General features: G+C 35.9%; 3 protein-coding genes and 1 pseudogene across 4 annotated transcripts; 1 reads left to right on the top strand and 3 right to left on the bottom strand.

Annotated features, from left to right (window-relative positions):
- Positions 1-373: 373 nt before the first annotated feature.
- On the bottom strand, positions 374-1,277 carry LOC149379422 (uncharacterized). The gene has a single exon (XM_089602773.1). The coding sequence runs from the start codon at positions 1,244-1,246 to the stop codon at positions 374-376; it is 873 nt and encodes a 290-aa protein (XP_089458899.1). The 5' UTR covers positions 1,247-1,277.
- Positions 1,278-6,569: 5,292 nt separating this feature from the next.
- LOC149379421 (uncharacterized protein At2g39910-like) lies at positions 6,570-9,755 on the bottom strand (annotated as a pseudogene). The gene is made up of 9 exons (XR_016294180.1): positions 9,630-9,755; positions 9,403-9,472; positions 8,865-9,327; positions 8,678-8,764; positions 8,183-8,373; positions 7,390-7,585; positions 7,187-7,251; positions 6,892-6,993; positions 6,570-6,813 (listed from the first exon to the last, which is right to left on the bottom strand). The product of XR_016294180.1 is annotated as an uncharacterized protein At2g39910-like (transcript).
- Positions 9,756-12,103: 2,348 nt separating this feature from the next.
- On the top strand, positions 12,104-14,754 carry LOC149379420 (LIM domain-containing protein WLIM2a-like). The gene is made up of 6 exons (XM_089603476.1): positions 12,104-12,445; positions 12,888-13,101; positions 13,223-13,322; positions 13,429-13,463; positions 13,560-13,649; positions 14,176-14,754. The coding sequence occupies exons 2-6, from the start codon at positions 12,967-12,969 to the stop codon at positions 14,425-14,427; spliced, it is 612 nt and encodes a 203-aa protein (XP_089459602.1). The 5' UTR covers positions 12,104-12,445; positions 12,888-12,966; the 3' UTR covers positions 14,428-14,754.
- A 2,498-nt stretch (positions 14,755-17,252) lies between these two features.
- On the bottom strand, positions 17,253-19,336 carry LOC149379419 (putative sugar phosphate/phosphate translocator At3g11320). Its single transcript, XM_089603475.1, has 4 exons — positions 18,525-19,336; positions 18,344-18,447; positions 18,042-18,270; positions 17,253-17,895 (listed from the first exon to the last, which is right to left on the bottom strand). The coding sequence occupies exons 1-4, from the start codon at positions 18,975-18,977 to the stop codon at positions 17,740-17,742; spliced, it is 942 nt and encodes a 313-aa protein (XP_089459601.1). The 5' UTR covers positions 18,978-19,336; the 3' UTR covers positions 17,253-17,739.
- Positions 19,337-26,036: the final 6,700 nt, after the last annotated feature.

Below are 26,036 nucleotides of genomic sequence, written 5' to 3'. Positions count from 1 at the left end.
TTGGATTTGAGAATTGGGGAAAAACTAACTCTCATCTTGAATGATTGAGAGTGAAAATGTTTATTCCAATCTTGAATGAGAAAAATACAACTAAATGACTTTATATAGCCATGAAACATAAAGAAAATAAATGAAAATACAATGAAACAAATAAAGGAAAAACAACTTGTTCAACTTGTCGTTTAATAGACATAAACGACACTTATGAAAAATATTTGATCTCTAATACACCTCTGCAAGATGAACTTTCCTGAAAGTTCATCTTGGATTGAACTTGGATATCGGAGAAGACAACTCGGAGAAAACCTCGATCGTATGAATGAAGAAACGAATTGACTTTGTGAAGAACCGATCTCGTTTTGAGAAAAATTTCTCAGAGGCATTTTGTCGAACACTTTGAGTGCGCTAAGAAGAAGAGAATTGTAGAACATAGCTTTCTTGGCATCCAATCCCAGAACCCCGGATTCTCGACCACCGCAAACTGTTTGTTCCCGAGGTACAAATCATAAATCCTTCTCCAGAGATGCCATCGTCTATGAACTACACCGACTTCCTTCCCGTTCACCTCTGCATAAATTGAGCTCGTTATCCACCAGAAACGTCTACGAACCTTGAAGAGCTCGGTACCCATTGAATCAGTGATGAGCGCAACAAATGGCCGCCTCAAGCGAAGCAACTGTCTAGCGATCAAATTACTCTGCTCGCGAATGAGACCTACAGGCGATTCGGGATAACACACATCCACAACTGCATATCGATTTTCCTCTTCAGGAAAGTCTGGCCTGAGAAAACCAGAAACAGATTGGCTGAGAGGTGGTTGTCGCACAAATCCCTTACTTTCTTCTAAACAACTCTCCTCGTAATCGCCGCGGTGAGAACAAACAACCTTTCTTCTTCTTCTTCTTCTTTTCTTAGCCAATTCCTCAAATTTCACATCAGAAACCCATTGCTGCGCGAGAAAATCTTTGTCCGACTGCGAATCGCTCGCGACTTTCTCTTCGAAACGGCGAGACTGAATCAGCGAGCTCTGGTTCGACCTAACGCCCCTGGAACTGAAATCCCCCGCGACGGTCGAGCATTGTCGAGAGACAAAATCGCGAAAGATTCGGATTCTTTCGGCGTCGAACACAGATTCCAGGTCGCTGTTCCTGGCTCCGGTGTGCGATGACGAACCGAACTTATAGGAAAGCGCTCTCGCGGAGTTGTTGATCTTTGCGAGAGTAAATAGACTTCTCTTCCAATTCATTGCAGAAATAGACGTTGGTTGATCTAGTCTAGTCAGTGTTTAGCCTCGCGAGAGTGAATAGACTTCTCTTCCAATTACTTGCGCTCGGAGCCGGTCTTGAACGTGTCGACAATCGCAATCCAAGCGTCGAAGGTGAAGATCAAACCCACGATGAAATCAACGAAATACCACGTGAACAAGAACCCCGAGACTTCTCGTATCTGCGGATCCACGGCGACATGACCGAGAAAGGCATGAGCTTTAGCCTCACGAAGAGATTGAAATCGTTATGGAGAAGGAATCGGGGATCGGAAATCAGCGGAAAATCTCCGGAAAAACAACTTGAAGCCTTGACACGGCGGAAAATCTCCGGAAAAACAACTTGAAGCTTTGACACGGCGGGACTCGCCGGAGAAGCCTCTTGAATGTCGACACGACGGGACTCGCCGGAAGAAGATTCTTGATTAATGAAACGGCTTGAAATCACCGGTGATGAATCTTGATAAAAAATAACGCTCCAAATGTTCGATGCATCTCCATCGATGAAGCTTTTCCGTCAATGAAGCGATGAAGAGAAGAACTTGAAATCGAGAAGAAGAGGCGCTCAATAATGTGACGATTCGGAGGAAAAAAAAATCGACCTTCATGGAATTCCACCGAGCTTGTCGTCGGAGATCTATTCCAATCGTCGAGGAATCGGGGATGACGAAGTGTGTTTCTCTAACCTAGAAAATCGAAATGCGGAAATTCGCTCTGATACCATATTACATTTCTAGGTTAGGATAGATAGAAATTGGATTTGAGAATTGGGGAAAAAATAACTCTCATCTTGAATGATTGAGAGTGAAAATGTTTATTCCAATCTTGAATGAGAAAAATACAACTAAATGACTTTATATAGCCATGAAACATAAAGAAAATAAAGGAAAATATAACGAAACAAATAAAGGAAAAACAACTTGTTCAACTTGTCGTTTAATAGACATAAACGACACTTATGATAAATACAAGCGGTCTAACCGCGCGTTGCCGCGGGGATAATTGCTGCATTTTAATAGTTATATGTACATAATTTATTATCTACTTGTCAATAAACAATTGGTAGTTAAAATGATATTAAAAAAAATATACAAAATGTTAAAAATAATATAGTAAGTTTAAGTTGTATTTAGATTATATTGATGAATACATCATATATAATAATAAATTACTAAGTTAGTTCAAAGAGTAAAATTACTCGAGAAGCTTTCTATATTTCTAATTAAAAATGGGTTTAAATAGATAAGTTTAATTTTTTAGAGGGATAGAAATGAGATGGGATAAAGCTATGGACGCATTAGCAAATTTATAAACTTGGCCTTATAATATGTAGTACTTGCAACTTGCTTGCACAGTTGCACGGCACCCTAATGAAAAAAAAAAATTGAGACAGTGAGAGAAACAAAACGTAAGAGGTAAAGGGAAACAAGCATGGGAGAAATGAGAGGAGCGGAGAGAAGATAGAGAGAATTAGCGAGAGAGCTAGGAGGAGGAAGAAGTAGAAGAAGAAAACTCACCGAAGCTCGATTTCAACGTCATTTCAAGGTGAATCTTCAATATCAATTTATCTTCTATCTCAAAAATTCAAGAGGAAAATTTAGGGGTTTCCTTGAATTTGGTGAAGTTCATGCTTTAATTAGTTTGTTGGTCTATTAATTATTGTTTTGGTGTGGATTGAGTAAATTTTTCTTCTTGTTTATATGTTTTGTTCTCAATTTGGATATCAGGGTTGTGGAATATTCAGAAAGTTGGGGGTTTTGACCAAATGATTTCACTTCTCTCTATCTCTCTTGGGTTCGTACCCGTGGGCCATTTCATTCCTTTTTTTTTGTTTCCCTCTACGTAATCCAATTGTTCTTGCATATAGTTGGTAGTACAATAGTTGATTTTCTCTGTTTGGTTAAATGCGGTTTTCCTTTATATATATATAACAAAAAAAGTTACAGAAATATCTGGGCTACGCTTGAGCATAAGATAGAAGAATGCTCTGGAGAAGTCTAGACACTTACTCGATGACAACTGTTGTAAATTAAATATGTGTATAGGATCTATTACGCTCAGTGACAGCAGACTTGGTTAAAAGAATTATTTGGAGACTGTTCTGGAGATATCTTGAAGTTTATATCTCGTGTGGACAGGCGTGTGATATTTTTAATTATTTATTCTCAGTGGCACGTATTGTAATTATGTCAAATTCAAGGGTATTTTCGTGATTTCACAAAATCTCGTAACAGTAAAATGAGTCTATATGAACAGTAAATATAATAATTTGATCTCTAATAATTGCCTGTGTCTTCATAGATCAATTGAAAACTCTGAATTTTGACCATATCCCGTTACCCAAACGAGAATGTTCTTCAATTTTGTTTCATCATCTGTTTGTGTGTATCTTAATTCTCATTTGACTTCTTGTTGAACTCATATTTTGGCATTACAGTTACAAAGAAGAAAGTGTAGAAGAATATAGAGAAATAGTTCAGATCTAAAAGAAAAAAAGAAGAAGAAGAAGAAGAAGAATGTCTTTCCTCGGAACCACACAGAAATGCAAGGCTTGTGATAAGACTGTTTACCCAGTTGAGCAGTTATCTGCTGACGGTGTTTCTTTTCACAAGTCCTGCTTCAATATAACTTCTACATATTCTATAGTAAGAGCATCTGGGTGGCAACTTTAGTTGCAAAAAGGTGACATAGATGACATTTATTGTTGCCTACCCATTGGAGTTAGTATAAAAAAGAGTAAATTTGACACTGTTTCTTATTTTGGCACCAATGCCAAGTGAAAAACTTAAGTATTATTTTATTTTTTTAAATAAAAAATATTATAAAACTCCCAACTACCAACTGTGTATTTTGTCTTATTCCAATCTCAATTGTATTGATTAGTTCACGTACAAGAAGCATTTATTGAAAATTGTCTTATTCTTTTTCAAGTAATGGACTCCCAACTACTAGTACACGTACAAGAAAACATTTACAAGAAAATATTTATTGAAAAGATTTACTATTCACTATTTTACTGTTTTTAATATATAAAAAAATTGAAATAAAGTATGAACTCCCAACTATACATGCTATACCTCATTCGTCTTTTTTTTTTTTTTTTTTCATTTTCAATTCTTTACACGTCTAAAGTCCCATTTTTTTACATAATTTTACATAAAGTATGAACTTCCAACTTTCTAACTATAAATGCATTGGAGTGATTTTGTTAAAAATTGTCAACTAAATGACGTGGAAGAGAGATATAATTAAGGGTTATATAGCTAAATAGCTTCCCAGTTTAGACAGTTTTGGATTTAGCCAACATTTGGTTAATTTCGTGTTAATAGTCAGCCCAATTTATTTACATAGATAAAAATACGAAAATAACCTCTCAACCGTTCCCGCCCATTAACCTCACGAAAATTAAAATCATTAAAAGCAATATCTTCGGATAATAACTGCCGCAAATTAAAATCATTAAACTCTGTAATTAAACCACAGATACACGCAATCTTCTTCTCCTTCTTTTCTTCTGCGCTCGGACCAAACATCGTCTTCTTCTCCTTCTCTTCTGCGCGCGGCGACCAGCACCAGCCCGAGCCCGAGCTTCTCTTCCTCGCGCGCGCCATCCCGCTGAGACCGAGCGCCGCCGTCTTCTTCTCCTTCTTCTCTTCTGCGCGCGGCCACCAGCACCAGCCCGAGCCCAAGCTTCTCTTCCTCGCGCGCACCTTCCCGCTGAGACCGAGCGCCGCCGCGCGCGACCGCCGCGAGTCGCCGAGCGCGTCGTCGACGAAGAGACACCGGAGAATTTCAGGAATTTCAGCGTTTTTTTATGTTTTTTAATTTTTATTTTTTTATGTCGTGGTTTGTTTAATAAGTTCAAAGTTGATGAATTTTATTTCAATTCAGGATATTGCTTTCCTTTATAACTGGGGAATCAAGTTCATTCTTGTTCCTGGAACGCATGTGCAAATCGACAAGCTTCTTGTTGAGAGAAGTTTATGGTTTTTTTTAATACAGTATGTTCGTGTAAATAGATATCATATTTACAGTATGTTCGTGTAAATAGAAATCATATTTACAGTATATTCGTGTAAATACGAAGCTTATTTACAGTATATTCACTGTAAATACAAATCATATTTACAGTATACTCGTGTAAATAAACTGAAAAAATTCTGGAAATATTTTGAGCACGAAAATTATGGAAATTATGAATATATGGAAGACAAAATAATATCAATGAATGAAGAATTAATTCGAAATTAATTACCTAATGAATTGCAACGAAAATAGAAATTAATTACCTAAAGTCAACGCTGAAAATTTCCAAATACATAACAATTAATGGCTGAGAACTTTCAAAATCTGCTCAAAATTCAAATTTCAAATTTGAAAACTTCCCTATTCGGTTTCAATATTTAATTCGAAAATTTTTTAAAAAAATGCCTAATTAAAATAGCGTAAGGAAAAAAAGGTAAAACTAATTCAATTAATAAGCTGCCACGTAAGCAAGATGGCTATTTACGGGAAATTAACGAAAGGTTGGCTAAAACCAAATTGCTAGTGTTTTAGATGGCTAAACAGCTAATTATTTGTATAATTAAATAATATTATTTTGGTGATGTGTCATTGGCAACTCAATGTATTGGAGATGGAGATGCTCTAAAAGTTAAAGTTAGTATATAAATAACAATGATCAGTAGATAATAGGTATCAAAAGAGTCTTAAAAAAGTATTTTTGTAAGGAAGAAAGTCTGAATACGGACCTCTCTCGAATGAATGTCCGATATCATCTTTTGTATTTTCTTTTGTTCTTATTCTATTCTGATTGATACGAATATCACATAGCGTATCATATGTATGGTTAATTAATAAGCAAGTTCACTAAATCATACCATTTAGACCATTTTGAAGCTTAGGTCAATACTCAATATTGAGAGTCATATTCACTAATTGTTTGTCATATTTTACTCTTTATTTCAAATGCAAAGCATCAGCTTTTGTAACACGTTTGAATCAATTTGAGATTTATTCATCAATCTCTTGCTGGACAGGATGATAGCGAGACCGAGTATTGATCGGTGGTGGAGGATCGTACAACAAAGAACGGAAATGAAATTTTATAGGAGAACCGTATGACAACATTTGTAGTGCTCATGACTGTTCCGAGGACAGATCACGGCAATGAGTGTCAGGCAATCATATCATAGGGTTAGCCTACAAGAAATTATATATAAAAAAAAAAAAAAAGGTCTACGCACTTTCATATGATAATTGGAACCTGAATTAAATCAAGATTATAAATACTCAGTACAAGGAATTGGAGTTAAAAAAATCTATTTTACAAGAAGAAAAGATTCATAATTGTTCAAATACCTTGACGCCATTGCACCTCCACGAGCTTCAAGCGACTATGTGCACTCGTATAGAAAAGATTATACATCTGTTACCGTTGCACCATTCCTTCCTCTTGAAGACACACATTGGTCATGTTTGGATCATCTCTGGGCTTGTCAGAGGCAGCTTGAAACTGAAAGCCTTCACACGCGTGGAAGGCATTTATTCTAACAAGCAATCCGAAACAAAGTTAGTGGAAACACAAACTTCCCTCTAGCATATATGGAAAGCACAATAAATCTTACTCTCGTAGCAGGATCAGAATCTGTGACACTTGTCTTCTAATATCTTCGCAGGACTTCTTTAACGACGCTCCCTTGTATAAAGCATCAAGCTCAATACCCAGTCTAAATCCAAATGAGTTACTAAATTAGACGGCAATGTTATGAGCATCGTTTAGATGAAAGATCGTACAGAGTGAGTATTCTGAACCCAACTTACAACTCTAAATAAGCTACTTTCACGAGTTTCAACCCAAGTACTTTAACTTTTTCCTTTCTTTCTTTATTTACTAGAGTCTTATATTCTTTTGGTATCTACCTTTCGATATACGGTGTGTTCCTGATCCATGATAACCTTAAAATTGTGTGCACCTGTTCAAGAACCTGCAAAAATTTAGAATACGGAAAATGTAAGAACACATACTTGTAACTGCTTCCAAGAAAGTACTAAAGAAAATCAACATCAAAGCATGCTCATGGCACAAATTTACAAACACAGAAAGGCAGTTCAAAATGCCTCACCAGTAGAACGGTCTCATCATCATCAGCACGCATCCACTGGAAGAACAGAGGAAAAATTCTCCTGAAATGAGCTACTAACAGAAGTCAGAGACTGTTGAAAAGCGCTTCACTGTGTTGAAGCCAAGCCATGCGGCGATCCTTGTTTCTTGGTTGGCGTTCCAAATGACTCAACATCTCGCCTAAGATCCTCTTAAACCTATCATGAAGGAGACAAGTCATTGCAACAAAAGCAATGGCAGTATTTAACAAGATGACGAAATAGAGAATGAGGCGGCACCAAAACTAAGTGTTCGATTTTTTTCAAAAGTTGCGTTTGGAGCCTGGAGAATATAGGAGAGAACGGAGAATGAAATTCCCCTGTTTTTCTTGTGTTGTTTTAGATGGAGGGAATATAGAAGCGAAAGAGAGAATGAGAGGGAAAATGTATAACTGATGAGGGATTCCATTTTCCATAAATCGGGTGAAAAATAAAACCCATCCAAGTGGGGCCCGCGTTTGTGTCTATTTTCTCACTTTCTCTTCTTATTTCTATATCATTTTCCAATACTTCCAAGAACAACAAAAGATTTTCCTTTTCCCTCATATTTTCATTTTCCTCGCATTTTCCGGGTTCTGAACGGAGGCTAAGATATTTAAAAATAATTCGCTGACCAGCTTTCGAAACCAACAAATCAATTCATTTTCCTTCTAACTCCAGCAGCACTAAAATGACGTTGCTACTAGCCATATCTATAGGTTTATCCATCCAGAGAGCAGACTTGAGAGTAACGAAAGTACACAAAAAAAAACATACCACGCTATGCGGGGATTACTTGGGTGTGTACGAGTCACAAAAAGCACAGACATTTCGACGACAAGATGCCATATCTCGGCACTAGAGGCAATATTATGGCAGCAAGCATCCAGAATCACACCTTCATAACAACCAATCTCATTTGTGTCCACAATTTTCCCAATATGTATAAAACTAACCATGCCCTGCCCCTGAAATCAAACAAGACACAAAACAACAATTGGTGCGGCGACAAAATACATTAAATTTGAGTACCACCTAATCCATTCAATGCTTTTCCCAAATTCATGATACAAAATACAGATGCAAGAACTATTTTTTTTCCCCTTTCCAATTTGTCCATCCACCATTTGGGAGGATTAACTCAAGAAGAATTGAACCGCATATTATCATGGGAACATATATTAGGCACGAAGACTCGAACTAAGAAAGCAATAGATTGTAAAATCTTCAACTAAAATTCAAAAAAGTTCAAGAGATAATGTAAAACCGCACTTTAACCTCCGGAGACCAGTGATCGAGAGCTGTAAGAGCACAAGGAATCAATAAGCTGCACAACTTTCCCAAATGTGGACGACCAATCTGCAACAGAAGATTGTTACGAATCAAACCGAACTCAATCAAACCTAAAACAAATCTTCAAATTTTCAGCACAAAACTGCCAAGTCCAAAAAGTCCGAACCTGAGTAACGAACCATCTGAATTGATAAGCAGCAACAATGGCGAGCCCGACCGGTGTCCGAGCAGAAGCAGCGGAGATTTCATCGACGTCCTGAGAGCTATCGGTCAAGCTTTCTTTGATCGCATCCTTCAATGGAGGAACCACCTCCGGCATCAAGTCCATGACCAGGCTGAGTTCTGAATGGGCCGAATAAACTTCGGAGAGCTCGCCAAACACCGACTCTGCATAAGACGAGAGATCCTCGGGAATCTGTGAGAGCAGGTCGTTGTCTGATGACTTGGACGATGCCAGCAAAGCGCAGGCTAGAGCGAAGCCTCTCAATGAGCTGCGAACATGGCTCGCGGTGACTTTCTCATTGCTTGGTTTAGGGAGAAGATCTTCGAGTATTGCTTCGACGGAGATACTCCCTGGCGGCGGATTGTACGGTGTTTCGGATATGGTTTTCCTGATTGGCGCCGATAACCTGACGGACTCGAATATTGAATACACAGAAAAAAGTGGAGCTTCGAAATTGACAGAGAGAAGATGTGTATATTACTTGATGATCAGGCGATGAACCGCTGACTGGAACGATTCTGACATATCGGGCTGAGTTCGCATTTTCAAGTCTGAACTCGGAAGGATTTGAAAATTTTAGTGAGACTGGTGCAGTGTAACGACGTTATGGTTTGGTTCGATGAATGGGAGAGTGAGAGAACCAAAGAGAAGAAAGAGATAAAAACAAAATTAAAATTGGAAGAAAAAACAAGAGAATGGACAACTTACCCCAATGAAAATTGAAAACCGATGAACACGCCGGAGAAGACGCCTGGAGGCGGAGAATCGTTTTCGTGGTCAAATCGTCACCGTCGTAACCAAGGGAATGTTTTAGGAGAACACATATTTCTCTTCTCGGTTAATTTTTATGGTCATTTTATTTTTAGGGGTAAAAAAAAGTCTTAAAAAGTCTAGATACGGTAAAGTTGAAATACTGAGTCATTTGGTGAATAAAGACGGAACTTCTCTTTTCAAAGGTGCCAACAAAAAAAGAAGACTACAGTTTAAAATGTGAATTAGTGGTAATTGTGGTAATTACTAGTCCTTAAACCAAATCCTTCCATATTCCCACCACAACCCAAGATGTAAACTTCAAACATAAAAGGATTTCCCCAAATACCATAAAATCAAGTAATTGCAAGCACGTCAAATGCAAACCTTGACTTTTAAAATCATATACATATTTATTTATTTGTATTATTATTTTACTTTTGTTAGGAATCTCTTATAAAAATTCAATAGATGGTCAAGCGAGGGTAGACGGCTGTTTATGAGTAGTTAAGGCAACTCGATGGCGGTGAAGAGGAAACGCTAATGGGTTCTTCTTCATAGATTACTGTTCTATCATCATGATCCGTAGCTATGCAGAGGAGATATCAACACGAGGTATTCTCTACTAGTGAGATATGTGGCATCAGTCCACATGAGATAAGATTGATGGAGAATTTGGCGAAAACAATGATTGAGTGCGATGTTAATGTTATTGGATTCTTGGGAGAGTGATTCACATGGAGGAGATGTCGGCGAAGGGTGTGATGGGATAGTGGCTAAGTTTCGTGCAGTTCGACCTTTTTTCGACGAAACATACGGTGTATAGACCATCACACAGTCTTCCATGATACCACGAGAGGAGCAAGAAGTGGCGGAACCAGGGAATAGGCTGAGGGGAGGAGTGGTCGATGAGGTCAGATCATTTGCTTTGAAGTTCTATAGTTAAGCAAGTGTCAAAGGGACCTTCGACGCTAGAGGTGCGATAAGTTTCATGTGTTGAACCGAGGAATCAAGCTACATAAGACTATTTTGGTGTCACAATGCTTAGTGACAAAGAATGGTTTTCACCCAATTATCATATGCAATGTGGTTTACAAGATATGGTGTCACAATGCTTAGCGAACTAGTTCAAGGTACTCTAAGAACCATAACGCTTTCACAGGGGGAGACTGATGTTTGACAATGTTATGGTTGTTTTCGAGGAGATCAATACCATAGGGTTCTTCTACTTAGTGAGTTTATTTTTATTCTATTTTTCCTTTCTGCAATAATTATGATAATCGTCAATTGAACGTGAATATTACTAAATGCATTATTATATACTCTTATATTGTCATAAATTTGTGATGATTTGTCATAAAATTAATGACGATAATTTTATATATTGCATACAGGTAATCATGAGAGTGTTAATTTGTATTTGTTAAGAGCTTTTGCATAGACACTTAATTTGTTGAAGTTGGAACTGAGAAATTTGAGTTAAGAGAACTTATTAATGAAGATGATTCGATGTCTATTTCTAACGATAAATTATTAGATAGAAAATTATTTAACTAATTTTGCATTAACGGTCCCTAAAAAAAGGAAAGGAGAAAAAAAACCCGAAAAGACATGACAAAGAAAGGAAAAAAAAAAAAACCGAAAAGACATGACATTTCAATAAGTACAAGATACTCTGCTCAAGTCTCCCCTTATTATTCCAACTCAAACTAATATAATGCCGTAATATATTTATTACTATACTAGAATTTATATTCCGAACTCATATTATGTATTTAATGTCTCTAACTCTTTGAATCTTATTTCATCACGGTAACTTAATTTTTTTCTCTTGGAAAAAAATATACTATCTTGGAAAAATGCAACACAATTACTATGTTACATATGGTATTAACTTATAAACAAAAACTTGTAAATTTAGATCGGGCAAAACCGCTTTAAAACTTTTTGATCTATTTTTTAAACCGTTAATTCAGTCGCAATTAATAGTCTACAAGTAACTACTACTTCCATTTAACCTATTAAATTCAATAACATTTTTTTTAAAATTTAATAACATGAATAACCGGTAATTATAATTAAAATATGTTTATACTTTGATTAGAATTCAGCATCTATTTTAAATGGGTGAATGTACCCGTTAACTGTTGAGCTACTATCCTCTTCGGTCTAGAATTATGATTTCTTTCCACCAAAATAACAGCTCTACGATTTTAAAATAACTAATTATAATAATTGGAAGCACGTATGTGACATTAGAGATAAAGGGTTGTAAAAGGGTAAATCTGCAAAGGATTAAAGAAATAGAGGGCCAAAAGAAGCGGGTAAAGGTAAGAATAAGTAAGTTTTGAAGAAAGAGCGTTGAACGAAACAAAGTAAAGACAAGAATGTTTTCCAACATCCAGCGAAGATTATTTTTAATTTAATTTTTATCGAATTTTTTGTTTATTTGCTAATGAGAAATGATATCCACTTTTTCCTAATCTTTCTCTCTCCCTCTCGCGTTTAATCATCGACGTTCATTCATCTATTTCTCTTCATTCGCTCGTGAAAAGTTTTTCCGATCTCACTTGGTTCTAGAAGAGAAGACAAAGCCCCTTTTAAGTTAACCCATTTTCTTTTTTCTCTTCTAGTTCCCATTGTTCTTCCTTGTTTCCATCTCCTCTTCGGACCCAAGAAGGATAACAAAAAATCCATTTTTTGATCTTTGATCCGAGTTTGATAGTCCACTCAGCATCAAAGATCCGATATTTTTTTTGCTTGTTTTCTAAAGGGTAAGCGTGTTTCCACTCTCTCCAATGCTTTTTTTTTTCTCCCACTTCATTTGATCATATTTGGTCTTTAGATCTTAATATAATTTTGCATGAACATGCTTATATCTCTTTCTTATGACAATCTATCATATTCAAGTGTTTGGGTCTTTGAGAGGGATGTTTGTGTTGTATAAGTTTCAGATCAACTCTTAGAGAACATCCTTATGTGTTCGTTGTTCTATTGAAGCACCCTTTTCCTCGTTTCAATTGTTTATTTGTTTTAAGATTTAAACTTTTGTAGGTTAAGATTGTCCTCTGTCTTGATAGATCAATTGAAAACTCTGAATGTTGACCATATCCCATTACCCAAACGAGAATGTTCTTCAATTTTGTTTCATCATCTGTTTGTGTGTATCTTAATTCTCATTTGACCTGTTGTTGAACTCATATTTTGGCATTACAGTTACAAAGAAGAAAGTGTAGAAGAATAAAGAGAAATAGGTCAGATCTAAAAGAAAATAAGAAGAAGAAGAAGAAGAGAAATGTCTTTCCTTGGAACCACACAGAAATGCAAGGCTTGTGATAAGACTGTTTACCCAGTTGAGCAGTTATCTGCTGATGGTGTTTCTTTTCACAAGTCCTGCTTCAAGTGTTTCCATTGCAAAGGAACCTTGAAGGTATATATATCTAAATATAAATCTTCTTTGTATATATAATACAGGCCTAATTGTTTTTCGTTTCATCAACTTGATACTCGTTCATTTAGTAATGAACTTTATATGGTTGTTGTATTAACAGCTGAGCAACTATTCATCGATGGAAGGAGTTGTGTACTGCAAGCCTCATTTTGAGCAGCTCTTCAAAGAATCGGGCAATTTTAACAAGAACTTTCAATCGCGTATGTTTTTCTTTTATCGCCTAAAACTATGGTGCTTTAGTTAATCTTTATTCCGCCTTATATATTTATATATATATTTTATCCTAACGTGTTTTGATTTCGACAGCTGCAAAATCGGCTGATAAGCAAACTCCAGAGATGGTGAGTAATTTTTTTTCGCGACAATGTCATAAGTTTTATCTGCACGAATTCAAGAATATAACAGCGTTATAAATTATAATCTTCCGTGCTTTTCAGGGTAGGGTGCCTAGTAAAGCTGCAGGCATGTTCTCTGGGACTCAAGACAAATGTGCAACGTGTGGTAAAACTGCGTATCCATTGGAGAAGGTAACGGACTAGATTTCTAACCCCCCATAAGATTTATCTTATGATGTCCTGTTTTTGGATCCCCTATCATTAAAAGTAACTGGACTTCACAAGGTTTATAAGATCACGGAGTTCCTTCACTCGTTACCAATTAGTTCAGAGATGGAGTTTTATGATAGTTAAGAAGTCCCAACCTAATTGTTCATCATTTGGTCTATAAGAAGAAAAAAAAAAGTCACGAAGAATTTTATTCATAATTTTTGTGCACCTTCAAAACGGTTCCATTTCAAAACCAATGTGCGATGTGAAGAAGAATAACTCATGACCTTGTATTCCGTAAGTTAATAGGATAAGCATTCGAAACCCCGGAGATTCTTGGGACCTTATCAGTCCCCGGTTTGATTCCCTTTGGTGGGGTAGTCTCTCGGTCGATAATGCCAGAGCCTCGTGGATTTTAGTCTGGTTTTAACCCAGACACCACAGTTATCAATAATATTACAAGATAAGATATGGTTGAGTAGAATTCGCTTACGGATTTGAATTGCAGGTGACGGTGGAGAGCTTGGCGTATCACAAGACGTGCTTCAAGTGCTCGCACGGCGGGTGCGCCATATCTCCGTCGAGCTATGCGGCGCTCGAGGGAGTTTTGTATTGCAAGCACCATTTCTCGCAGCTCTTCAAGGAGAAAGGAAGTTACAATCACGTCCTCAAGTCTTCTTCCATGAAGCAGCGCGCGGCCGCCGCCACCGCCGCCGCCGCCGCCGTGGCTGCCGTGGATGCCCCGGTTCAGGAAGAGTAAAAATTTGAAATTTTTTTCTTTTTCTTTTTTTTTGTTTTCTGATGAATGAGCTGAGCAAAGTTGTGGTGTGGTAATTGCGAGGAACTTTAATTTTTTTTTTTTTTTTTTTTTTTTAAGTTTTTATTTCCTTTTCTCTTGTGTTTTGAGATTGTACTTTAATTTTTTTTTTTTAATTGCCCTTCAACACTGTGATGTTGACATGGTAGAGGGACTGTCAAAACTCGTTCTCATATAATTTCTGGGTCATCCAGAGTGTTGAACATGTTTTTTGTGTATTGCTTTTGGGAATTGACATTCAGAAACTTAATATATGCAAGTTTCACATGATATGCGTTCCAATCCAGGCTTTATCAAGCTATTAAGGACATCTTATGTGAAGGAAACTACAAAAAAAAGCCTATATGTGTCTTTGAATTAACCTCTCATAATATTTTATTCTTAATTTTTTAGTGTGTCATAATGTTTGAATAGGCTGGCATTAAGGCAGTTATAAACTTCCGTTTAAACAAAATAGGCATAAACAAAAGCTTTGTCGTCGACCTCCCTTGGACTCGTCTATGGGGTTGGTGCTCAATGATATATTAATCTGTAATGGCTTTAGTAGTTTTAGCCACATATGGTATTAATTAATTGTAATATATATATTTATATACTGTTTGACGGCCGGGGTTTACCGGTTATATTTGACACCTTACCTACATAGATGCCGTTTATCAATAATATTTTAAAGCATTTTTTCTCATTCAAGATTTTCGCAGTAGGTTTGCTCTCTAGAAATTTTTCTCCGCTTGTAGTTTATAAAACAATAGAGATCACAAAACCTTTGAATGGACAGTAACGGCCGTAAAAACCAACCACTCAAAAGTCAAATGTACAAACTCTCAAGGACGTGACAGCTTGAAAATGACACGACAGAGTTTTCAAGATTTCGCTGTTCGTGTTTATGATATCATAAATCCGCCGAGCAATTTGCTTGCTGTACTAAACGGCGAGCTGAATTTTATTTCGTATCAATTAGTTATTTGACAAGTTTCGCCGGGAAATTTGTAATCAGATTATAATAATGTGACGATTCTCATACGACATTTCAAAGATTTGCCAGTAAATCAAAGACGAGAGTTGTCATGGTATGAGATCGTTCACCGTTTTTTTTGGCTCATATGATTTTCTATCGTTAGTGGGACTCCATTGTTCGATATTCTTAATAGGTTTTATTGTTTATTTATAGTCGAATAATGCTACACCTACACGTATTTAGCAAGGTGGGCATCTATTGTCGAGCTGATAATAATTATGAAACTATAACCAAAAAGTTAGGTAGACCACAATATAAAGTATAAACGTAGAGAATCCTAAACATGTTATGCATTGGGAGGTAAAGGTACAAATAAATGATATATATATATATATATATATATATATATATATATATATCTTATAACCTTTTCTGTATTTAAAAGGGATTTATTTCGGTTAAAAATTATGTTCTATACCTATTTTCATATTATATACAATTCAAATTTTTAGGTAATCAAGCCGTTAAAAATTTGTAAATGGCTAAATAACTAATTTTTTTGTTAATTATAAGTAAATAATTATCTAGGTGATGTATCATCATATGGATAATTTAACATTTCATATATACTTTATTGTGTCAAGTAAATTTGGATATTTACGTATCATCATATAGATAAATAAAAAAACATGATTATTTACTTATAATTAACAAAGGTTGGATATAATATTTTTTTTTAATGTTTATTAAGCTACATATCTAGTGAACCATATAGATATATAATTCATGACTATTTAATGAATTTCATTGTTATATAATAATAATTATTATTATCATTTATATATTTTGAACCGCTCGAAATGGTTTAGGGCCTTTAGGCTATTACAATGGATCAACATCTTTTTTGTTTTTTATTTTTTACTTCAAAATTAACTTCAGTTGTTTAGTTAAAATATTTTCCAACTTCTTATTTATCTTTTAATTTAAATCGACAAGTAACAATCAAGCAAATTTTTTTTTACTAGTAACAATCTAAAAATGCATGGTGATTGTTCTTGTTTGCTTATTGAGTAATAAATCCGAGTTACAACATAACTTCTTTGAGAGAAATGATTATTGTAGTCGGGCTGATCGTAGAGAAGAATATGCGAGTCCCACTCCACACAATTGTATAATTGTTGATCAATATCCGGATTACAAAAATCATTTTTCCTTGAGAATATAATTTGAGAGTGAGTTGACATTTTGCATGCACGTTACTATATATATATATATATATATATATATATATATATATATATATATATATAAAGGAAAACTTTACCCTACTTGGCTATTTAATTAATATATATTTGCCTTGTTTGATATCACGTAATCAAACCCCTCAAGCAAAACAGAAAATTTATTATATATTTAGTTAAAAACAGATAGTTGTGTGGTAGTAGAAGTAGATTAATCAAGGATCAAACTTTTAAACGAGGGAACATCAGGGATTACCATAACTAATGTTCAAGAAAATCATTTGAATCAACCTTTTTCAGCTTGAAAATAAGCACTCGATCTCTTTTTTCTTTTTCTTTTTAATTAAAAAAAAAATAGCAATCTCTTGAATCATTTGAATCATCACTCTAGGATTTGTTACACTCACATCTGCCATTGTTTTCCTTTGATCTTCGTGATATATTCAGACTCCAATACATGGCATTCAGATCAGAATTCTCTGATACATCATAATAATCATCTCATATTCGTAATACAGGGGACTAGTATTTGTGGAAGAATCAGAAAATAAACAAAGATGAAACAAAGATAGAATGCTGTAAAATTATAAACGTTTCCATTAATTACTCAACAATATGCAAATATAAAAAGAAATGTTAACAGCAGACTCATTGATCGTCTGGTTGTGTAGGAGTTCAATTTCTAAAACCCTTTAACAAAAGAATAAAAAAGAGATAGCCCTAAAAAGCTTGGGAATAAACGGAGACATATTCAGTCACTTATTAAATTTTTCCTATCACTAATTCCTTTTTTTCTTTTTTTGGTCGCTGGTACAAATGCGAAGAAGGGGACACTCTCTCCTAGGGACCTCCAAGGAGAAAAAATAGAATGTGGAGGGGCAAAACAGGAATATTAAAAAAAAAGAAAAAGAAAAAAAGGGACGAGATTTTGATTGCCGACACCAAATGGAGTGTGTGAAACTAAGGACTGGATGATATCATTGGGCATGTTTTGGTGTTGCGTTTGGGCAAAAATAAATCAAGATACCAGTTTGTTTGTTGCCTCATTAGTGTGCTTTACTTGGTTTCTTTACTTCTCTTCTTGGCTTCGCTGTAGAGGATAACTCCGATGACAGTGAGAGAGTAACCCATCATCCCCGTGACCGAGACCGGATTCCTGAATATCAAGATCGACACCACCACCGCCACCGCTCCTTTCGCGTTCCCCAACACCTAATCACACACATTCATTCACACATCACCAATCACAGAACATACACTTGCTTGATCAGACACACAATGCACCATTCAAATTCAAATGCTGTATCTATCTCTCCCTCTAATGATATGATCTGAGTGAGCGAAGAAAAATCGGTTACCTGGAGAGTCAATGCGCTGGTGTGCTTGGTGACGAGGAAGTTCGTGAGGTTGACGAAGTACGCGAGAGCCGAGTTGAAGAGGAGGTACCAAATGATCTTGACGTCTTTGCGAGCGAGAGCGAGCGTGATCCCGACCACATTGTCCTCCATGATCAGAGTCGCCGGAAGCAGAAACACCACCGCGATCGGCGCCATGTATAGCAGCAGGTTCATCGAGTTCAGCTTCTCCCTAATTAAAAAAAACACAAACAGATCCAAAATCAAATCCGATAATCAACAAATCAGGAAGAGACTTTTCTTACCCTTCGGATGAGAGCAGGATTCCCTGGAGGACGGATTTTAGGGCTCGCGCGGCGGTGGCGGCGACGCAGATGAGGAAGCCGAAGAGGTGGAAGCTCGGCTCGCCCTGAAAAAGAAAACACGATCAGAGAGAGAGAGAGAGAGAGAGATGGAGAGAGAGAGAGAGGTTAGATCTGTAGTTACTCCGCTGGCGATGACGACGCCGGCGACGACGGGGAGGAGAGTGAGGTAGGTCAGAAAAGCCTCGCGGTTGAAGGTCATGAGGTAAGCGAAGACGGCGGTGAAAAACGGCGTGGTAGCTCCGATGGCCTGGTTGAAGGAGACAGGGAGGTACCGGAGCGAGACGTTGCCGAAGACGACGGAGACGCAGAAGACGAGGCTCAGCGCCGAGATCTTGAAGAACTGAACTCGCGACCGGAGAGCCTGCATCGGCACCGCCTTCAGCCACGCGATGGCGACGTAGCTGAGCAGCGAGCAAGCCGTCATGTGGCACATGGTCAGGAATATCGGGTACTTGAACCCGTAGTTGCTCAGAAGATACTTGTTCAGAAGCAGAACTCCGATGTTCGACGAGTACCACGACGCCACCAGCCCCACCGTGAACATCCGGCTCGCCGCCCCCGTCGCCGCCGTCATCTCCTTCTCTTCTATTCTCTCTCGATTCTCTTCTTATCTAATGTCTGTCTGCCTCGCGATTAGGATCGATTATTATCTCCTTCTCCCGCCGCGGATCTGACGCCCGGCACCAATCTCTTCCATGCCGACGATTCGCCGATTCAATTTGGGGATCCTGTATCTCTCTCTCTAACGATTGAATTAGCGATGAGGAAGACGAAGATACAAAGGCGAGGAAAGGAACGGAAATGGAGAGAGAGAGGTCTAATTTTTTTTTTTCTTTTTCTTATGAGTTTGATGTGTGAAAGAGAAGAGAGAAGACACAGACGAAATAAACGCGTTCTACAAAGAAATAATATAATATAATATAATTAAATTAAAGACTTGTATTCATTTGTTTTTTCTCTCTCTCTCTCTCAACTATTTTGATGTATGTTTCTTAATTTCCCTTCCCATGTGTTGATGAATTGTATCTTCAATTTCGGTGGTCTTGAGATGGATGTAAGTACGAAAAGTAAAAATTATAAACTAAAAATGAAGCAAGGCAATAACTTTGACTTATACGTATTTGGTCATTTTTATTAGTTAAAGTTGTGGTGGCTTATTGTATTACCACTCTACTGTGTATTAGTTTGGTGTATTTTGTATCAAAAAATATGATCATAATCAATTACTCTTCCTCTCAAGAATCTCCCATGAGAACTTCTCATCAAACCGGTAGTCTTATGTTAGAGTTGGCCCAGCCGCGTGATTATTTTAGCCCAAAAAATATAACAAATCAGATAGAGGTTTGGCACAAACAACGATCCGGCCCAATGAATAACAAGGCTCGAAGAATTAATTGGCCCAATAAATTCTAGAAGACTTACAACTCACTCAAACTAAAAAAATCCTCTAGAAGACATACAGGTTCAATGCCCGTAATAACTTTCCATCTCCTAGGACATACGGAATTTTTTGTGCATTGCACTTGTCTCTCTAGAGCATTCCTTACTTGTTAGACATCCTTTCGATAGTGTGAATAAACTGACAATATTTGGTATTCAATCGAGAGAATTCATTGCATTGATCAGTGTGACATATGTGTTGATGTCGGAATCGGTTCCTCAACAATCACAAAACTATATATTATATTTAGTGTATCATTTTATTTTATGTGGATCTTAAAAATTCGTCGTATAAGAACAAACAAGGAATCAAAAATAGGTGCTTTTATTGAATAATAATTAAAAGAGTACAATTGAGGTCGAGTTCAGCTCACTGAGAAGACGACTCACTGAGAAGACGAACTCAACTCACTGAGAAGACGAACTCAACTCACTGAGATGATGATCTCAACTCACTGAGATTACGAACTCAACTCACCGAGATGACGAGCTCAACTCACCGAGATGACGAACTCAACTTGCTGAGAAGACGAGTTCAACTAATATTTTTAGTACAAATTTAACAATAATAATGATAATAATCATATGGATCCTACATTTTTAGCTGAAATGGATATATTTATAGCCGAAGGTTAGCTCATCTTCGTCATCGATCCTGAAGACATGTAGTCGGATTGGAGAGCTTGACGGAGTTGCACGTGTGTTGACCTGAGTTGGGGATGAGGATAAAGTCAAGCAAAGACCGATTCTTCCGGGTTGACTGTGTGGAGAGCTTAGACTCATTCTTGGTGGGGATTTAAGATTGTTTGAACGAGTTGGTTACGGGCTTGCGAGGAGGTTAGCTGATTTGGATGAGCTGGGCATGGGGCGATTTGAACTCAAGATTATCAGGCATGCACTTGAGCTTGGGCTCAACTGAATATTTCCAGTAGGGAGGTCTAATCTATGGTCATACATGGATATATTTATAGCCGAAGATCAGTCCATCTTCGTCGTCGATCCTGATGACATGTGGTCGGACTGGAAAGCTTGGAGGAGTTGCACATGTGCTGACCTGAGTTGGGGATGAGGATAAAGTCAAGCGAAGATCGATTCTTCCTGGTTGACTACATGGAGAGCTTGGACTCAGCCTTGGAGGATTTAAGATTGTTTGGACGAGTTGGGTCTGGGCTTGCGAGGAGGTGAGCTCATTTGGACGAGTTGGGCCTGGGCTTGCGAGGAGGTGAGCTCATTTGGACGAGCTGGGCGTGGGGCGATCTGAACTCAAGATTATCAGGCATGCACTTGGGCTTGGGCCCAACTGAATATTTCCAGTGGGGAGGTCAAATCTACCCCTACAACATGTTAGTTATGTCCTACTGAGAATATTTGTGCTTATTCACAAAACAACAAATATGTTAAAGGAAATAATGACTATGAAATTAACTAACGTTGTTAAGATGATTGTTGAAGTTTTAGGTTAAACAACTTGTAGAACAACTGATTATTTTTAGCAAATTAGATGCAATGTTATAGAGACAAACAATCAAACCGAAAGCAGTAAAGAAGAAAGACAAATTGGTAACCTTGCTCGGTATAACAACATAATCAGGGGAACTGCGACGTTCGGGTAAAAGCAATCTATTATCTCAAACAACCACGATTATAGAAATATTTTGTTAGACAAACTCCTCTTTGCTAAGACCTTTCTTCAATGATTATCCCCAGTGGGTATGGATTTTTTAACAGATTAGATGCAGTAATATGGTGACGAACAATCAAACATAAAGCCGAACAAACACAGAGAAATTAGTAACCTTGTTCGTCATAACAAACTACTCAAGAAGATTGCGACGTCCGAGTAAAAACAATCCACTATCTCAATCAACCACGATTATATGAATATTAAGTTAGATAGAACTCTTCTTTGCTAACACCTCTCTTCAATGGTTATAACCAGTAGGTATGGATTCAAGCCCGCCTTGAACCAGAGACTCATCTCCATGTATTACCCCAATATTTCACTGAAGATCAATAGCACGCCTATGTGACACATGATCTCAAGCTTAGTATGAGATACAAAGCTCTGAGTTAATCAACGTCTGTTGTCGATGAAGTTTTCTGGAAAGAGATGACAGACAAAGAAAATACGGCTTCGTGAATAGCCAAACAATTGAAGAACCTCGTTAACCAAAGATATAAACCTTAGGTGGATTTATATATGGTTTGGTTCTGAAATCCTACGCGGAAACAAAATCAATCGAATCCCTAAATATCCGAGATTACATCTCCAAGTAAATCAGATGTTAACTAATCGATTACGATAAACTAGATCGGATTTTGCAATTAACTAACCAACTTGGTAGTTACTTGATTTCCGCGTGAGGAAAAAGACGCAACTTTCCTAACAGCAAGTTGCATAAGTTGCTTGAACAACTTGTTGACGCTCCGGCTTGAACAACTTGTTGACTCTCCGGCTTGAACAACTTTGTTACAATTTTTTTTGCCAAATAAATTATGCCATACAATATAACAACATACTATAAAGGTAAAATAATAATTTTGAAATTTTCATATAGTTAACGATATCCACGAAGGGTAAACATTGAAATATAGTCAATGGATCCAATGTATTAAAGTAGTAGTGCATAGTAGAAAACTAAAATTATTAAATGAGAGATTTTCAGTGTCAATTATTTAGTGGAGTCAACTGATATTTGGAATGAACATATTTTAAAGTGTGTGAACTTTTGAGTCAAATTATTCAATCTTAAACTTTGTTCATATGGATTCATGATGTTTCTCCATCTATCAAATAATTCAAGATATGTCGAATTAGTGAAAATAGAATCAAGTTCAAATGTTGAACTTAGTGAATTTTTGTGAAGTCGGACTTAAAGTCGCTTGCAAAAAAATAATTTTTCCAATAAAATTGTCAAACTGTTGTGATTTTGAGGTTTATCATATGATTATAACTGAAATGATTATCATAGGTTATAATTTGGACTGCGACCATGTGTATAGTAAATATGGTAAAAATCAAGAATTTAGTATAATTAAGAACAATAACAAGAGAACAAACAAATGCAAACACATGATATATGTGATGACTATGAAATGAGCTTAATGAAAACTTACTTAGTAGTCTTCAGTGAAATATCATATCATTCCTTCTTTTCCACTCTATCTAATTATCGCAGTGTTATGAAGAGAAAAAGCTGTTTTCTTTTGTGAATGGCCTCGTAGTTTTCTACAACCATCTCCAAACAAACTGTATAGAGAGGCAAGATGAGATGGGTTCGACCAAGAGAAGGAAGAGATAATATACATACATACATATATATATATATATATATATATATATATATATATATAACTATGAAATATAGTTAAATAGTAGAGATATATATAAATATATATATATATATATACACATGTAACTTATCATAATTTTAATTGTATTAACATTTAAAACAAATTGTATTTATAAAAATATTTAAGTTTTATTAAAAGTGAAATCTATTATTAATTTTATTTTCGGATCTTAATATTAATTATATATATATTAATTTGTAATAACTTTTAAAAATTTATTGCATTTTAGCATATATATATATATATATATATATATATAGTTTTTTTAAAATTTATTTATTGTTCAAATATCCAGCGGGATACTCTTTTTTATGCGGAACGATATACTCCGAACGTTTTCAAGTATCCCGAAATATCATGGTACGAGACGAAATACTCTCAAAATCAGAAGCGCGGTACGAGTGCGAGATGAGATATTTCAATTTTGGTTGTGACTATACAATCTACTTTGTTAGAGAGTATGGATATCTAAATCGGGCTAATAATAAGTTTCCATGAGTTCTTCAACTAAACCAAAGTCATGGCTTATTAAGTTTGAGTGACTCCACTCAAAAACTAAACCTCTCGATTTCAGAGACCTCTTATACGCGTTCTTATAAGAGAAATTGACCCATTTGTCACCAATTTCGTAACATTTTCTAACTTTCCATCAAAATACTAATTTGACCCAAAATGCCACCGATATGTCAACAATGTTGATATCTATGTCAACAATGTTGACATCTAATAGTGAATGAAAAAAATAGATGTCAACATTGTTGACATAGATGGTGGTATTTTGGGTCAAATTAGTCTTTTTGCTGGAAAATGGAAAAATGTTATGAAATTGGTGGCAAATTGGGCAATTTATCTTCTTATAAAGCAGGTGATCAAATATAATAATTTACATCAATCAACCTTCTATTTTAACCATTTCCATCAATCAACATTCTATAGACGATCATATCTTAGAGCAAATGTAAAATACCATTTTACCCTTTTTTTTTCTTCAGCCCCACTTGATATAGATAAAATAAATATTTAATAGTAATAATCTCGAATATGAACGCTCTTTCATTTCTTATCTAAGACAAAAGTTAACGAGGAGTTTCACTTCTTTCGGCGAAGTCTATATCTATTGACTCATGCAATCTCGTCCATTCGCACTAATAATGGGAAGAAAAAAAAATTGATCTTGTTGTCACAACGAGACAAAGAATATCGAATATAAAAAGGAAATAAATAAAGTCGTGCACGAGATAAGGGTTCAAGTGCATGTCCATATCTTAGCTAGTCAAACCCTGCAATGTATCTTACATATAGACATCGAAGCAGCATATATAGTTTATGATTCTTAACCTTGCTCGCTTGATCATCGGGTAGTTTTTGTTAATCTTAGATATTGTTATTTCTTCAATAAAGAAATTAGTTGCTAGGTCCATAACATTCAATATCTTACTTGGGCTTCCCAACAAATAAGTTCAAATTTAATTTAGCCTGAAACGAAACTGCTACCTTAATGTTTAGAAAATTATCCACTCTTTAAATCCATTCTCATCTCATGCATTTTCCGTATATCTTTCGCTTATTTTATCAATCCTAATTGAGTGATATATATATATATATATATATATATATATATATATATATATATATATAAGTTTGTTAAAATTATAGGTGCAACAATAGTACAGGTTGAAGGGTAGGTTGTAGCATCAAATAATAATTGAAAAATACCAAGAAATGGTTAAACGTTTGATTTTGCTAAATAGTCAACGTTTGATAAATCTTAGATAAATAGCCGTAAATAATGACGTGGTTTAATATATGGAGGTGACTATTTATCTAAGATTTACGTCTGTAAATATATGAAAATGACTATTTACCTAAGATTTATCATACGTTTGCTATTTAGCAATATCAAACGTTTAAGTTGGTTACTTTCCTAAATGGATCCTATATATATATATATATGTATATATATATATATATATAGAGAGAGAGAGAGAGAGAGATAGAGAGAGAGAGAGAGAGATTTAGGAACAATGTCTAAAGTTCTAAACCTCTTGGTCAAGTGCCAATGTCAAAAAGGAAGAAAACTCGGGTGACTGAGCAATGAGCTTTAAGCTTCTTAAGTTCCGAGACAAACCGAACAAGGGTCAAGAAAGCTCCAAAGCTTAAATATTTCAGAATTAAAGGGCAAATTTGTAATGTAAAGGGGAATTTGGACATAATTAATTTTGGTATATGAGATCATTCTATTAAAACTTAAAGCCACTTTGTCAAAATATAGATGGAATTTCAAAAGCAATACAATCAACCCAATTCGATCCAAATCTTCTTCAACTCAATTAGGTAATAATTTAATGAGAGATGAAAACAACAAATAAAAAATACAAACTAATTTATGTCTGTTTTCAAATATGATTTATGCACCAACAAGAGGTCAGGGTAATTAAGAGGCATGTAAATAAATTTGAGGAAAATTTGATGACATATGAAGAAAAAAATAGAAATATGAGAGAAAAATTGTGACAGTTTGAAAGATTTTGGTGCCAAAAAACTGGTTCAAATATTTAGCATTTACGGTGATCACAACTGTTGCTTATCAAAATTATAAACGCCAAGAGCCACCATAATAACTTGCTTTACCGTCATTACTTCTCTATATTTTTATCCCATTACATTTTGTTAACTGAGATTAAATTATTTAAAATATTGTTAACTGATAGTTTTTTTTACGAAAAAATACGGCAATGGATGACAATGCCAATGTAAATTTTTCTTCAACTCCTCAATCGGTTTAGGTTGTTCATAGCCTGGTGTCAAGCTAGGAATTCTTTCTTGTGAAAACAAAGTC

This window comes from Urtica dioica, chromosome 12 (assembly GCF_054948205.1).
Source record: "Urtica dioica subsp. dioica isolate 48M chromosome 12, U.dioica_male_clone48M_v1_H2, whole genome shotgun sequence".
NCBI classification, from domain to species: Eukaryota; Viridiplantae; Streptophyta; class Magnoliopsida; order Rosales; family Urticaceae; genus Urtica; species Urtica dioica.
The sequence above is the reverse complement of the archived record's forward strand: the minus strand, read 5'-3'. Positions and strand labels throughout refer to the sequence as shown.